We start from the raw sequence: 15,937 nt of genomic DNA on the forward strand, positions 1-15,937 counted from the left end.
TATAATGATCCAAGATAATCCCAAAGGACTAATGAAGAAATGTACTATTCACGTCCAAAGAAAGAACTGATATTGATAGTCACACAGACTGAAGCATGCTATTTTTCAATTTCTTTCATTTAAGATTTTTTTGTTGTTTTTGTTTTTGCTTTTTTACAAAATGACTAATAGGGTAGTGTTTTACATAATCACACATGTATAATCCATATTTGATTGGTTATAGCTTCAGGGAGAGGTGAGGGGAGGAAGGGAAGAAAGGATAAAAATTGGAACTCAAAACTATAAATAAAACTGTTAATTTTATTAAATAGAGCTTTTATCTTAGGGGGTGCTGTTCTTTTAGCATAGTCTATTTCTCTTCAGCATCCTTTATTTCACAAAAGATATTCTTCTTTTATCCATTTCAGCACAAAATGTCAACATAAGAAAGTCAGTACTTTTACCTTTACAAAATCAAGTTGTGGAAGCTAAATTAGGCTATTATATTTGGTCCCAATAGGCAGAACTAGGACAACTTAGTAGAAATTTCAGAAAGGAATACAACTAGGTGACATAGTAGATAGAGTACTGGACCTGTAGTCAGGAAGACCTGAGAGCAAATCCAGTCCAAGTCTTTTTTTAGCTGTATGACCCTGGAAGACTCACTTTATCTCTGTTTTTCCCCAGTGTCCTTAATGTAAAATGAGGATGATAATAATAGTACCTACCTCCCAAGATTGCCATGAGGATATAATTGAAATAATAATTGTAAACCTCTAAGCACAGTACCTGGAACATAGTAGTGTGTAATTTAAGATTCTAAATGTGGATTCTAATCTGTTCCCCCAGTTTTGGGGGAAACTGACTAAAATCACTGATAAAACGAGTTTAGGTTCTTAAGGGTTTATTGAAAAATAGAAAGAAAAAGATTGAGAACAGAATTCCAACAGCCTGGCATTCCTATCTTTCCTCAGATTTCCTGGGAAGTCCTCTGCTGCCACCACCACCATCAGGTCAGGAACCCAAAAGCATGAGAGCTCTCCATGCAGGCACCCTTTCCTCCTTCCTGTCTCCTCCCAGAAAATAGGAGGCTCCTCAAGTTGATTGGCTGGTAGCCTTGATAGACAGCACCCATGAGTAAACGTCATTTCCTGATGCCAAGGAAAAGCCACAATGCCTCTGAGGCATTTTCCTCATGGCGGAGCTTTCCCACAGCAAGTCTCCAGTAGGTGGCATCATTCCAATCATTACAGTAGGTACTTTAAAATTGTTAGTTATAATTAAAATAATTATTATCATATGTTCAATTGGGTGGGGGGACTTCTTAACAATTAACACTGAATGTAAATGGCAGAATTTCCCTCTAGAAATATATCTCACAGGAAATCTTCACATGAAAGATGCATGATGACTTGGGGATGTAATAGAGATGATTTATCTTTAGAGATGCATTGGAATTGATAGCATCTGAAATCTCTTCTGACTGATTCTGATGCTATAATTTATCTTCAGCACTTTTCTTTAATCATTTTTACTATTTCGAGTCAGATCCCTATGAATAGATTAGAGAGTTTTTGTTGTTGTTTTGTTTTGTTTTTTACTCTATTTATCTTATAAGCAGAGGGAATGGTCCAGGTATTTAATTGAATTTTTCAAATTATAAAATAATTTGATATAAAATTACCGTGGTCCTAGATGTTCTGTCCTACTTTGATCCTGTTTTGTGCTTTCATATTTGTGATTTCTAAACTATATCTTTTTATTTTGTATTTAATATCCTCCTTTGCAATTTGTAATTCTAGGTTGGGAATGACTTTATACTTATGTGCTCCTCTTTTTATGTTTCTTTGTGCTTATAAAAGGAGACACTTCCCAATGGGCAGTCATGTACACTGACAAGTGAGGAAACATCTGTAAATAATGGATCCCCAACAATAGTCCACCATTTTTGCCCCTATGACATAAACTGTCAACCTACTGTTACCAAAGAAGCAGACATTCCAGTATAGAGAAAAAGAGCAAGGTAACCTTTGGGTAGGGGCATATAGGTGGCACAGTAGATATACTGAAAGCTGGAGTCAGGAAGACTCATCTTGCAGAGTTCAAATCTGGGCTGACACTATCTGTGTGACCCTCAGCAAGTTACTTAACCTTGTTTGCCTCAGTTTCCTTATCTGTAAAATGACCTGGAGAAGGAAATGGCAGACCACTCCATTAACTTTGCTAACAAACCCCAAATGGGGTCATAAACAGTTTAACATGACTGAAAATAACTGAACAACAAAAAGCTTGAGAGTGAGACAGGAGGTAGAATATACCAGGCTATTCAGACCATCACCAATTTATCCTATTATATCCCACTAAAGGCAGACTGAGACCTGTTCTCCAAACCTTGAGAAATAGTAGCCCCTCACGCAATTTTAACCCTGTTTTCAACCCAGTCCCTATAGTGATTAACTGATGGAATATCCCTAGTCAAAAAGTTACCTGGCAGCTCCTGCAACCTCAGATTTCTCTATAGATAGTTAACTGAAAAACTAGAAATGAAAGTTCATGACTACAAAATGTAAATGTAATGTAAAATTTTAATTTCAACATCAGAAATGAGCATGGCTTTATCACTGAAAATAACATGGTATTAGGTGCATTGGCCCCTACTTTGTCCTCAGTAACCTAAGTATTTGCCCCAAGAACCATTAGGCCTTTCCCAGTGAATTTATCATGGAAAACTTTAATATTTAGTCTCCCCTGATATAATATACTGAGCTCATTGAGAATAGAGGATGTCTCAATTTTCTATTTGTATTCATAGTGCAATGTATTGAACTTAGCTAGTTAGTACTTAATAAATGTCTTTTTAGCAGTTCCAAGGCAGATCCAAGATGGCAGATTGAAACCAGAAAGCTGCCTGAGGTACTCCCTAGTTTCTCTAAGAAACAATGTTAAATTAAGCCTCTCAACAGATTATGGAGCTATAAAAACTGAAAAAACTGGAGTGAAACAATCTTCTGATATAAGATAATCTAGATGATCTTCAGGAAAGGTCTGTTTCATCTGGGGAATAAAAGAACACAGCTCAGTGCAGAGGATGTCTGGATGAGTCAGCAAAAGGCTCTTAGTCACAGTACAGATCAGCAGCTGAGAACCCATGGTCCTAGCACAGCAAGCTAGTGGCACAGAAAGTCAGTTGTGAGGCCTCCAGTCCCAACACAGAAGGCAATCTGCAAGCTGGGGTATTGGTTACCCAACAAGCCCAACTAAACTGTGCCACTCCAATGCAGTGAGAAGCCACAATTTTCTGACACCTCCAAGGAGAATGTGATAAAATAATGGTATTTGGAAGATGCCCAGGGGTCTCACCTGAGGATTGATTTAGTATTGTTTGAATTGGGTGAGACTGAGAAAATGACTATGTACCTACTTAAGGGTGATTGGATGGATACCACACCTGGCTGGCCCTAAGTGGTATGTTGTTTTCAGAGGTGGTGTACTACTGACATCAGCAAGAGAACACTCTCAACCAATCATCTTGAAGGATCTTCCCTTTCAGGGAAGGAGAGAGGAACTAGGAAGCAGAGGTTAGGGTGCTACCTCTTCCTCTTTTTCTTGGATGAACCAGCATGGCAGGAAACAGAGAACAGGAGGGCCCCTGTTCATCGTTCTGACATCAGCTTGGTTGCAAGAGATTTTCACGTGGGCTGCTAGGAAAAAGAAGGTTTCTCTCTCTCTGGCTATACTGAATAGTTCCAAGCTAGGATTTCCATGCTATAAGGAATCTGTTCTCAATCTCTCTCTCTTTTCACTAACTTATAATACATATTTTTATAAGTCCTTAAAAGCCTAAAGTCTTGCTGAATATATCAGTGATTTTAGCCAACTTCCCCCCCAAAAAAAAAACTGGGGGGGGTACATTAGTACCCACAATTTAGATTTTAAACAACACAAGAAAGCTAGTGACTCAGTCCCCAGTCCTCAGAAAAAGAAGCTCTGGACAGTGAACACTATACCTGAGGAGCAGAACTCAACTTAACAGGCACAAAAGAGGCTAAAATAAAAATATGAATATGAATAAGAAGTAAAAAAGAACCCTCACCATTGACAGTTACTATCTATACAGGGAGGATCAAAACATAAACTCAGAGGAAGATAACAATAACAAATCTCCTACATGTGAAGCCTTAAAGAGGAAGAAGAATTGGTCTCAAGACCAAAAAGCCCTTCTGGAAGAGCTCACAAAGGATTTTATAAACCAAATAAGAGACAGAAAAGAAAAATTGGGAAAATAAATGAGAGTTATGCAAGAGAAAGTGAATATCTTTGAAAAATAAAATAATGCCTTAAAAATATAATTGCAGGGGCAGCTAGGTGGTGCAGTGGATAGAGCACCGGCCCTGAATTCAGGAGGACCTGAGTTCAAATCTGACCTCAGACACTTAACATTTAACTAGCTGTGTGACCCTGGGCAAGTCACTTAACCCCTATTGCCTCAAAAATAAGATAAAATTAAAAAAAAAAAATTGTAGCTGTGTGACCCTGGGCAAGTCAATTAACCCCAATTGCCTTACCCAAACAAAAACAAGAACAAACAAACAAAAACATTTGGATAATTCCCTAAGAATCAGAATTAAGCACATGGAAGCTAATGACTCAATGAGACAATAAGAAGAATTAAAACGGAATCAAATGAATATAAAAGTAGAAGAAAACATAAAATACCTCCAAAAAATAACAGACCTGGAAAATAGATCTAAGAGGTATAATATAAGAATAATAAGACTACCTGAGGACCATGGTCAAAAAAAGAGTCTCTACAGCATATTTCATGACATTATTAAGGAGAACTTCCCCAATGTCTTAGAATCAGAGGAAAAATTAGTTATTGAAGGAATCCACTGCTCAACTCCTAAAAGAGACCCCAAAAAGAAAATGCCAAAGAATATAATAGCTAAATTCCAGAACTATCAAGTAAAGGAAAAAAATGATGCAAGCAGCCAGAAAGAAAGAATTTAAATATAATGAAGTAACAATAGGAATTACACAGGACTTGGAAGCTTCAACAATAAAGGATTGGAGGGATTTGAATATGATATTCCAGAAGGCAAAGGGACTGGAATTACAATCAAGAATGTATTACCCAGCAAAATTAATCTTACTTTTTCAGGGGAAAAGATGGACAATCAATGAAATAGGAGAATTTAAAATATTCCTAATGAAAACTCCAGAACCAAACAGAAAAATTCAATCTAAAATATAAGACTTGAGAGTCATATGAAAAGGTAAAAAGGGGAGAAACAGCATGTTACTCAATAAGGTTAAAATGTTTGCATCCCTACATGGGAAGAAGATACGTGTAACTCTTGAGAACTATATTTTTATTAAGGTAGATAGGAGGAGTACACACATAGAGAGAAGATGTGGGTTTAAGTGACTTCTAATATGATGATATTAAAAAAAACCTTAAGTGCAAATAAAAAGGATTATACCTTGAAGAAGAGAAAAGGGAACACAGAATGGAGTAAATCAGTCATGTGAAGAAACACAAAAGACCTATTACAATTGAGGGAAAGAAGGGATAGGTGAGCATTGTTTTGACCTTACTCTTATCTGATTTGGCTCAAAGAGGGAATAACATACACACTCAATTAGTATAGAATCCTATCTTATTCCATAGGGAGGTAAAAGAGTAAAGAAAAGGGTGGTGTGCTGATAGAAGGGAGGGGAAAACTAGGAGGAGAAAGGGGGAAGGGCAAAAAGGAGGTGGGATTAATAGAAGGCAGGGCAAAGCTAGGAATTGGAAGGGGAAAGGAGAAAAGGGAAGTGGGGCTAATAAAAGGGGGAATAGACTGAGGTGGTCAGAAACAAAACACTAATGAGAAGGGAAGTGGAAAAGAAAAAGAAAAATATAAACAATGGGGGAAATGGGATGCAGGGAAATACATAGTAATCATAACTGTGAATGTGAATGGAATGAACTCTATAAAATGGAAGCAGATAGCAGAGTGGATTAAAAAACAGAATCTTACAATTTGTTGTTAAGAAGAAACATATTTGAAGCAAAGATACACACAGAGTAAAGGTAGAAATCTGGAGCAGAATATATTATGCTTCATCTGAAGTTAAAACAAAAGCAGGGGTAGCAATCCTTATCTCAGACAAAACAAAAGCAAAAATAGATCTAATTAAAAGAGATAAGGAAGGATACTACATCTTGCTAAGAAGTACAATGAACAATGAAGTAATATCAATAATAAATACGTATTCACCAAATGGTACAGCATCCAAATTCTTAGAGAACAAGTTAAGTGAGTAATGGGAAGAAATAGTTAGCAAAACTATATTAGTGGGGGACCTCAAACTCCCCTTCTCAGAACAAGATAAATATAAACAAAAAATTAATAAGAAAGAAGTTAAGGAGATGAATATAATTTTAGAAAAATAAAATATGATAGACCTCTGGAGAAAAAGGAATGGGGATAGAAAATAACATACCTTTTTCTCAGCAGTACATGGCACATACACAAAAATTGACCATGTACTACAGCAAAAAAACCCTCTCACAATCAGATGCAGAAAGGCATAAATAGTAAGTGCATAGATTTCAGATAAAGATGCAATAAAATATTATGTGTAATAAAGGGCCATGGAAAGATAGACCAAAAATTACTTGGAAACTAAATAATCTCACACTAAAGAATGAACAAATAATAGAAAAAATCAATAACTTCATCCAAGAGAATGAAAATAATGAAAAAATATATCAAAACTTATGGGATGCAGCCAAAGCATTTCTTTTTTTTTTAGGTGATTGGGGTTAAGTGACTTGCTCAGGGTCACACAGCCAGTAAGTATTAAGTGTTTGAGGCCGAATTTGAACTCACATCCTCCTGAATCCAGAGCTGATGCTCTATCCACTGCTGCACCTAGCTGCCCCATGGCAAATTCTTAGGGGAAACTTTACATCTCTAAATGCCTGCATGAATAAAATAGAGAAAGAGGAGATCAATGAATTGGGCATGCAACTAAAAAAGCTAGAAAAAGAACAAATTATAAACCCTTAAATTAAATCCCAAATTGGAAATTCTGAAAATTAAAGGAGAGATTAATAAAATTGAAAGTAACAAAACTATAGAATTAATAAATAAAACTAAGAGCTGGTTCTGTTAAAAAACAATAAAATAGATAAAGCTTTGGTTAATCTGACTGTAAAAAAGAAAGAAGAAAACCAAATTAACAGCATCAAAAATGAATAGGGTACAGGGGCAGCTAGGTGGTGCACTGGATAAAACACTGCCCCTACTTTTAAGAGGATATGAGTTTAAATCAGGCCTCAGACACTTGACACAGTAGCTATGTGGCCTTGGGCAAGCCACTTAGCCCTCATTGCACTGCAAAAAGAGAGAGACAGAGACAGAGACAGAGACAGAGACAGAGACAGAGACAGAGACAGAGACAGAGAGAGAAAGAGAGAGAGAGAGAGAGAGAGAGAGAGAGAGAGAGAGAGAGAGAGATTCCATTTAAAATAACTGTAGACAATATAAAATACTTGGGAGTCTACCTGCCAAGGGAAACCCAGGAACTATATGAACACAATTACAAAACACTTTTCACACAAATAAAATCAGACCTAAACAAATGGAAAAATATAAATTGCTCATGGGTAGGCCATGCTAATATAATAAAAATGACAATCTTGCCCAAATTAATTTACTCATTCAGTGCCATACCAATCAAATAACCAAAAAATTATTTCATAGAGCTAGAAAACACAATAACAAAATTCATATGGAAGAACAAAAGGTCAAGAATATCAAGGCAATTGATGAAAAAAAATGTAAAGGAAGGTAGCCTAGCTGTAACAGATCTAAAACTGTAATAGAAAGCAGGAATAATCGAGGCTATTTGGAACTGGCTAAGAAATAGAGAGAATCAGTGGAATTGGTTAGGCCGATGAAACGGAGCATAAACCCAAAGACTCCTGCCTCCAGGATAAGAACTCACTATTTGACAAAAACTGCTGGAAAAATTGTAAAATAGTATGGGAGAAACTAGGCAAAGACCAACATCTTTTACCATACACCAAAGTAAAAACAACATGGGTAGAAGATGTAGACATAAAGGGTGATACCATAGGCAAATTAGAAAAAGAAAGAATAGTTTACTTACTGGAATTGTGGAGAGGGGAAGAATTTATGACCAAAGATAAGACAGAGTACATTATGAAATGCAGAGTGAATCATTTTGACTTCGTTAAATTAAAATTTTTTATGCAAACAAAACCAATGCAAACAATATTAGAAGGAAAGCAGAAAGCTAGGAAACAATTTTACAGATAATGTTTCTGATAAAGGCCTCATCTCTAAAATATATAGAGAACTGAATCAAATATACAAGGATACAAGTCATTCCCCAATTGAGAAATGATCAAAGTATATGAACAGGCAGTTTTCAGATGATGAAATTAAAACTATATACAGTCATGGGGCATCTAGATGGCACAGTGGATAGAGCACCGGCCCTGGAGTCAGGAGTACCTGAGTTCAATTCCGGCCTCAGACACTTAACACTTACTAGCTGTGTGACCCTAGGCAAGTCACTTAATCCCAATTGCCTCACTAAAAAACAAACAAACAAACAAAAACTATATACAGTCATATGAAAAAATGTTCTCAATCACTACTGATTATAGAAATGCAAATTAAAACTATTCTGAGGTACCACCTCACACCTATCCAATTGGCTAATATGACAAAAAATGAAAGTGATAAAAGTTGGAGAAGATGTAAGAAAAATTGGAACACTAATGCACTGTTGTGCTGTGCACTGTGAACTGATTCAACCATTCTGGAGAGCAATTTGGAACCATGTCCAATAGGCTTTAAAACCCTTTGACCCAGAAATACCACTACTAGGTCTATTTCCTAACGAGATCATGGAAAAGGGAAAAGGATCCACATTTACTAAAATGTTCATAGCTGCTCTTTTTGTGGTATTGTAAGGGGCTAAAATTCTAGCTAGTCTGTCTAAAATATCTAATGAGTGGTCACCAATAAATTATAAGCTTTAGCAAGAGTTTAGACTTTTAAGCATTTGTTAAGGAGAATAAGAATTTGGTGAAGAGAGAGAGAAAGAGGCCCAGATTCATCTATCTATCAAAGGGAGAGCATATTTTAGCTCCACTCTCCATGAGAGTCCAGACAAAAGAGAGTGAGAGTGCCAGCCTCGCCCCCTCTTCCTCCCACAAGTAAACATCACTTCCTGATGCCAAAGAACCCATGTCTTGCCCTCAGACGCCTTCTCCTCATGGTGGAGTGTCCTGCAGTAAGTCTCCAGCAGATGGGGTCATTCCAATCGTTATGGTATCAAAAAATTGGAAAATGAGGGGATGCATATCAATTGGGGAATGCCTCAACAAGTTGTGGTATATAAATGTAATGGAAAACTATTGCGCTGTAAGAAATCATAAGCAGAGGGATTTCAGAAAATCCTGGAAAGACTTACATGAATTGATTCAGAGTGAAATTAGCAGAACCAAGAGAACATTGCACACAGTATGAACAAAATTTTGTGATGATCAACTGTGGCAGACTTAACTCTTCTCAGCAAAACAATGACCCAAGACAATGCCAAAAGATGTATAGTGGAAAATGCTTTTCACATTCAGAAAATGAACTATGGAATCTGAATGCAGACTGAAGCATACTATTTTCACTTTTGCTGTTGCTTTTTTGTTATTGTTCTTGTTTATTTTTTCTTGAGTTTTTTCCCCCGTTTTGTTCTAATTAATGTGGATATATGTTCAACATGATAGCAATATATAACCTATATTAAATTGCTTGCTAGCCTCAGGAGGGAGGAGGGAAGGGACAGTGGGAGAAAAATTTGGAACTCAAAAAAATATCTTTACATGTAATTGAGAAAAATTTTAAATTAAAATTTAAAGAGGGAAAAAAGGAAAAAAGAAATGTCTTTCATTATTCATTCTGAGGCAGAGAAGTACATGAAATCTTTGAGAATTATTAATCTAGACTTAGGGGTGACAACATTTAAAAATAGGTAGAGATGAGATCATATAAGTCCATGAACCCCAAACTTTATTCTCAGTATAGTCCCTAAATTTCAGCATGAATGGACTCCTGGAAAAGTTACTTCAGGGGGCATCTAGGTGCCTCAGTAGATAAAGTACTGGCCCAGGATACAGGAGGACCTGAGTTCAAATCCAACTTCAGACACTTGACACTTACTAGCTGTGTGACCCTGGGCAAGTCACTTAACCCTCATTGCCCCACAAAGCAAAGCAAAAAAAAAGTTATTCTAGATTCAAGGCATGTACTCTAAAATCACAGCCTGTAAGCTTTCAATAATGTTTTTATTTTTACCAATAAAAAAGAAGATACATTAAAAATAAAACATTTAGTTAAGTAGTATGTATATCAAATAAAGTAACATGAAAATACAGGTTGCTGTAAATTGTTTATACTTTCCCACAAGTCATGACAGAACAACGAGAGAAAAATATATATCCAGGGAATTTATGTGAAAGGGAAAGGGGAATATGTGATAGAAGATATATATATGAAACATGTATAAGGAGGGAACATGTACAAAAGGACAAAATCCAAAGAATCTAGGTGACTGGGTTGTGTGTGTGTGTGTCAAGAAAAATTCACACCTTCAGTATTGAAGAGATACTAATAATCTCTAGTCATATCATCCAACTGTGCATGGCTTCTTCTTCTGCCTTCAACTGGGCATCACACTATTGATTTCAGAAAGGCCTCATGGTCACATAATAGTGCTCTGCTATTATCTATAGGGCTTAAGGTTTTCAGGACCAATTATTGGGCTCTCTCCCTTCATCTATTAAAGTAGAGTGAACAGAAACACCATATTTGACCATGAGACTATGAGCTAGGCCAACAAAGTCCCCCAAGTTGATAACATTGTCTATATTTTTTTAACTAGCCCCACTTTGCAACTAATGTAGAGTGTGTTCAAGAAAGACTAGTACTTCTGGTGTAAGAGCTGCCAAGCCCTTTCCGGGGTTGTTTTCCACCTTCGTCATCTACCTTATTCACCTCTGACCTCTGACCTCATATCCAGCAGTGTTCAGAGGAGATACAAGGACACTCTGAAAGTCTCTTTGAAAAACTTTGGAATTGATTGTGTTACATGGGAAATACTGACACAGTACCACCCAGCATGCCCCGCCCTTATCAAAAAGGTGCTATGCTTTATGAGCAAAGTTCAATTGAAGTTATTCAAAAGAAATGCAAGATGCACAAATTAAGAGAATTCATGCCAAATATTCACATGGTCTATTTGTGCCCAACCTGTGGTAGAGCATTCCAAGCTTGTATTAGTCTGATCAATCACAGTCTCACACATTAAATCTTTACTGGAACATAGTGATGCCATTTTGGTCCTCTTTGAGAATGGAGGACAGCAACCAACCAACCTTCCAACGAAATCATTCACTAGTTTTATAATACTTGCAGTCCTTGCACGAAAACAACTACATGATTTTGGGTTAGAAAATGAACTTTTACACTCAGTTTATTTACCATGATTGTGATACCATAACCACTTTCCATCTAAAAACCAAACTGGGTCTATTATGAAAGATAAATACTTTATCATTCTCAAGATCATTTTTCATTGGAATGCAAATAAAGAACAACAAAGACAAAAGGCCAGGTGAAATACAGGGTTCCTTTGTTATTATACATGCATGCAGATTAAAAAACAAAACAAAACAGTGACCATCTTTTGTTGACTTTTCAGAACAGAGCTAATGTCTCCCTGCACACAGAAAATAGGAAACCATTGACAGTGTCAGAAACAGGCAGAGACATGGAGAAACTGGTGTTTTAGCAAGATTAATCTGACAGTGATGAATAGAGTGTACTGGAGTAGAGGGAAGCCTGACTGGAGTATAAAAGATTTGTTAGCATTATTTTTTAACAAGGGATCCATATGTGAGATCATAAGGACTTGAACTGTTATATGGAAGTTGGAAGGCAAAGTAGGAAATAGATATAAGAAAGGTTTAAAATAATTTAAAAAGACAAAGAAAAGTTAGGTACAGTGGCCATACTGCCTAAAGTTCAACTTAGGCAGTGACCTGACAAATTTAAACTGAAGCTCAAGGATCCTGACTCCCAAAGTAGCACACAAAGATGAATAACTCATACCCTTCCTGGTTAAAGAGAGAGAGGGAACAAACATTTGTTTAATATCTATTATGTGCCAGGCACTCTGCCAAGTGCTTTATAAAGAATATTTCATTTGATTCTTACAACAACCTTGTGAGGTAAATGCTATTATTATCCTGATTTTACAGTTGAGGAAACTGGTATGGGGATGTGTTGAATGACTTGCCAAAAGTCACAGAGCCAAGTGATATCTGAGGCTAGATTTGAACTCGTCTTCCTGATTACAAGCCCAATGCTCTACCCAATGTGCTACTTGGCTGCCTTTATGAGAATTAAATTTTAGTTGTCATTCACTGTATCCTAGCAAAATATTACATTTCTTAACTATAAGATCAATGCATTTAAGTTAGCATCACTATGTATATTTTAATGTATTATATGTACTTCTCTTCAATGAAAAGTAATATTCTCACAAACATAATCCAGAGAATACTTATCACCAAATTTGCAAATTGACATTGTCATATCGGAACATAAATACCTGAGAAAATTATAAAATACAGAGATAAAACAAGGTCTGAAAAACATATTTTCAGACGGAAGAGAAATTTCAATGTAATAATATGAAAAAGAATAATAGAAAAAATGCATAAGCATATCTGGTATACAGACAAAATAATTGTTTTTGGAAACTAGGAGATAGGTTCCATTTTCATAACTTAATAAAAAGGCACTTTACAAGCAAAAAAGCCCTAGAAATGATTAGAGCCTAAATGACCTAAAAGAAGCCTTTAGAATTGCTCCATGTTTGTTTGTTTGTTTGTTTTGGTCAAAAAAATTATATTATTCATTATAGACATACATATATATAAAAGCAATTTTGAAACAAATTAATTCTTAAATGTTCAGAAGGACATGAGCAAATAAACTCAGCAGGTTGTTAATAGCTAGCTTTTCCTGAACACTGATTGTCATTTTAAAAAACATATCAAGCTTGTGCCTTAGGAATATATGTAACTTATTTATACCTCCAATTTTAGTTGCCATTTAATAGACATTAATATTTTAATGTAGGCAGGGAAAGGAAGGGTAAAGAAGGAAAGGGAATAGAAGGGAAGGGGAGGGAAAGGAAGGGAAGGGAAAAGAATCTTAAAGATATTGTATACTTTAAAGTAATATAGAAGAAAACTATATTTAAATATAGTTAGTTTCCTTTATAACCCTTTATATTTTGTTTTATACATTTAAAACAATTCTGAGAAGGGCTCTAAGGGCTTAAACATGCTGCCAAAGGAACCATGATACAAAAAACATTTAATAACCCCTGCTATAGAAAATGTGGAGGGGCAAGAGTCAAGATGGCAGAAATCAAGAAGTTGCCTGAGCTCTCCTGAGTTTCCCTTGAAAACTACATTAAATCATACCTCTATATGGATTCTGAAACTACAGAACCTACAAGACACAGAGATACAATATTTGAACTTGAGATAATTTAGAAGACTTCAGGAAAGGTTGGTCTCCCTTGGGCCAAAGGGGAGCACAGCATAGTGTGGAGGGGGTCTGGGCAAGTCAGCAGGAGACTCTTGGCCACAGCACAGCAACTGAGGCCCCGTGGTCCTATATCAGCAAACTGATGGCACAGCAAGTCAGTTGTGAGACCCACCAGCACTGGCCAAGAGGGCAAACTGCCAGCTGGAGAACCACCTAGAGGACAGCCATGATGAGACCAAGCCATCCTAGTGCAGGGAGCAAGCACAGGAAGCAAGCCTAGGGTGGTGAGGAATCCACAAGCCACAGAGGCTTCTGAGAAGAAAACCAGTGACCTGGCCCCTATCTCCCAGCATAAGAAGCTTTCAACAGTGGGCCCTGTGCTCCAGGAGCAAATGTCAACTTTAAAAGTTAAAAAAATAGCCTAAAATATAAGTAAGAAACAGAAAAGAGCTGTTACCATGGAGAGCTTCTGTGTGAACAGGGAAGACTAAAACACAAATTCAGATGAAGACAATACTCTCAAAATGCCTATATGTAAAACCTCAAGAGGGAAGACATATTGTTCTCAAGACCAAAAAGCCATCTTGGAAGACCTCATAAAGGATTTTAAAAATCAAATGAGAGGGATAAGAGAAAAAAAGGGAAAATAAATGAGAGAAATGAAAGCTACACAAGAAAATTATGAAAAAAAAAAAGAGTCAACAGCTTGGAAAGTGAAGTATAAAGGTTGACTGAAGAAAACAAATCATTAAAAAATACAATGGGCAGCCATCTTGCTCCTGCAAGGGCCCCACGGGCTCAGAACTCCATGGTGCCATGCTACCCACATTGCGCCTGGCCAGCAGGCTGCCCAGCCCCTGGAGAGGGAATGGCCCCCTAAGCCCAGAGGAGGCTGCTCGCCATTCCCTGTCTAGTGCCAATGAACTGCGCTGCCGACAGCTGCTGGAGGCCACCACAGCCAGGTACCGCCATCGGGAGGCCTCAGCGGCGGTGCTGGTGCCCCTGTGCTCCGTGCATGGAGATCCGTCTCTGCTCTATACGCTGCGCTCCAGTCACCTCATAGGGAGGCACAAAGGCGTCGTCAGTTTCCCAGGGGGCAAGTGTGACCCTCAGGACCAGGATATTGTTGATACAGCTCTGCGGGAGACCAGGGAAGAGCTGGGCCTGCCCATCCAGGAGGAGAACGTGTGGGGTGTCATGAAGCCAGTGAATGACAGGAAAAACTCTGTCATTGTCCCGGTCATTGCCCAGGTGGGACCCCTGGAGTCTCTGGACCTCACGCCTAACCCGAAGGAGGTGGATGATGTCTTCACGATGCCACTAGCCCATCTGCTCCACCCCCAAAACCAGGGCTACACCCACTTTTGCCAACAGGGTCGCTACAGTTATACATTGCCCATCTTCCTGCACGGCCCTTACCGCATCTGGGGCCTCACAGCCATCTTCACAGAGCTCACACTGGAGATGCTGGTGCCAGGGACTTATCATCGCATAGCCCGCCTTGCTGGGCAGCAGAGGAGTGGAGAGACCAGGACATAGAGGACAGAAAGTTCAGCTGGGGGCACTAAGAACTTTACCTCTTCCTCTTTTGTGCTTGTACCCAGTCACGCAGGGACCGAGCCAGCTGGGGAATCCAATACTGGTGGGGGCTCTTTATTCTTCCAAGTCAACCACAAGCAGCTTTTCACACAAACAAGATGAAGCCAGAAGTCCCATCTCTGCACGAAAAGGGGCTGCTGTGGGAGGTGGGCAAAGCTGTCTCTCAGAAGGGTTAGGGGGAGATGCTCTCTCTAGTCTCTTGGGTTGATGGCTGCTGAGCTCAACCCAGCCTCATTGTCTACCCTGTTTGGAATTCTTGGAACACATGCCCCATCTCCTGACTCCATGACTTTGCACGAACTGTACCTGGCCTTGTCACCTCTGCCTCTTGGTGTTCAGGACTTTCCCTGTGTCTCCCACCTTGCCCACCCTCCAGTGCCTTCTCCTTATCTCTTCTGTTCCTTAATTAATTTGTGTCAGTTCCTTGAGGGCAGGGGCCTGGTTTTTGCCTTACTTTGTATCTCAGTGCATAGCACAGTGACACTTTGCAAGCACTCACTGGATGTTTGTTGACTGACTGACTCTGCAGACATATCCCTCCATCTAGCAAACAACCAACTTAACTCCACATTAACTTAATAAAGGCTGCCTTCTTTCACCTGAAAAAAAAAATACAATGGGTGGGGCGGGGGGGGGATGGCCACATGTTAAAGGAGGATCAGAAGTTTACTGAGGAAAACAATGCCTTAAAAATTAGAATTGGGCAGATGGAAGCT

General features: G+C 38.2%; 1 protein-coding gene across 2 annotated transcripts; it reads left to right on the top strand.

Annotated features, from left to right (window-relative positions):
* The first annotated feature begins 14,417 nt into the window (after nucleotides 1–14,417).
* Nucleotides 14,418–15,620, top strand: LOC122729204 (nucleoside diphosphate-linked moiety X motif 8-like). Of its 2 annotated transcripts, XM_043967931.1 has the most exons (2): nucleotides 14,418–14,918; nucleotides 15,227–15,620. In XM_043967931.1, exons 1-2 carry the CDS (start codon nucleotides 14,439–14,441, stop codon nucleotides 15,395–15,397), a joined length of 651 nt encoding a protein of 216 aa, XP_043823866.1. In that variant the 5' UTR covers nucleotides 14,418–14,438; the 3' UTR covers nucleotides 15,398–15,620. The 2 variants fall into 2 exon arrangements, with proteins under 2 accessions (XP_043823866.1, XP_043823865.1); XM_043967930.1 differs by having other exon boundaries at nucleotides 14,418–15,340.
* Nucleotides 15,621–15,937: the final 317 nt, after the last annotated feature.

The sequence above is a fragment of the Dromiciops gliroides genome, chromosome 5 (assembly GCF_019393635.1).
Source record: "Dromiciops gliroides isolate mDroGli1 chromosome 5, mDroGli1.pri, whole genome shotgun sequence".
Lineage (NCBI taxonomy): Eukaryota > Metazoa > Chordata > Mammalia > Microbiotheria > Microbiotheriidae > Dromiciops > Dromiciops gliroides.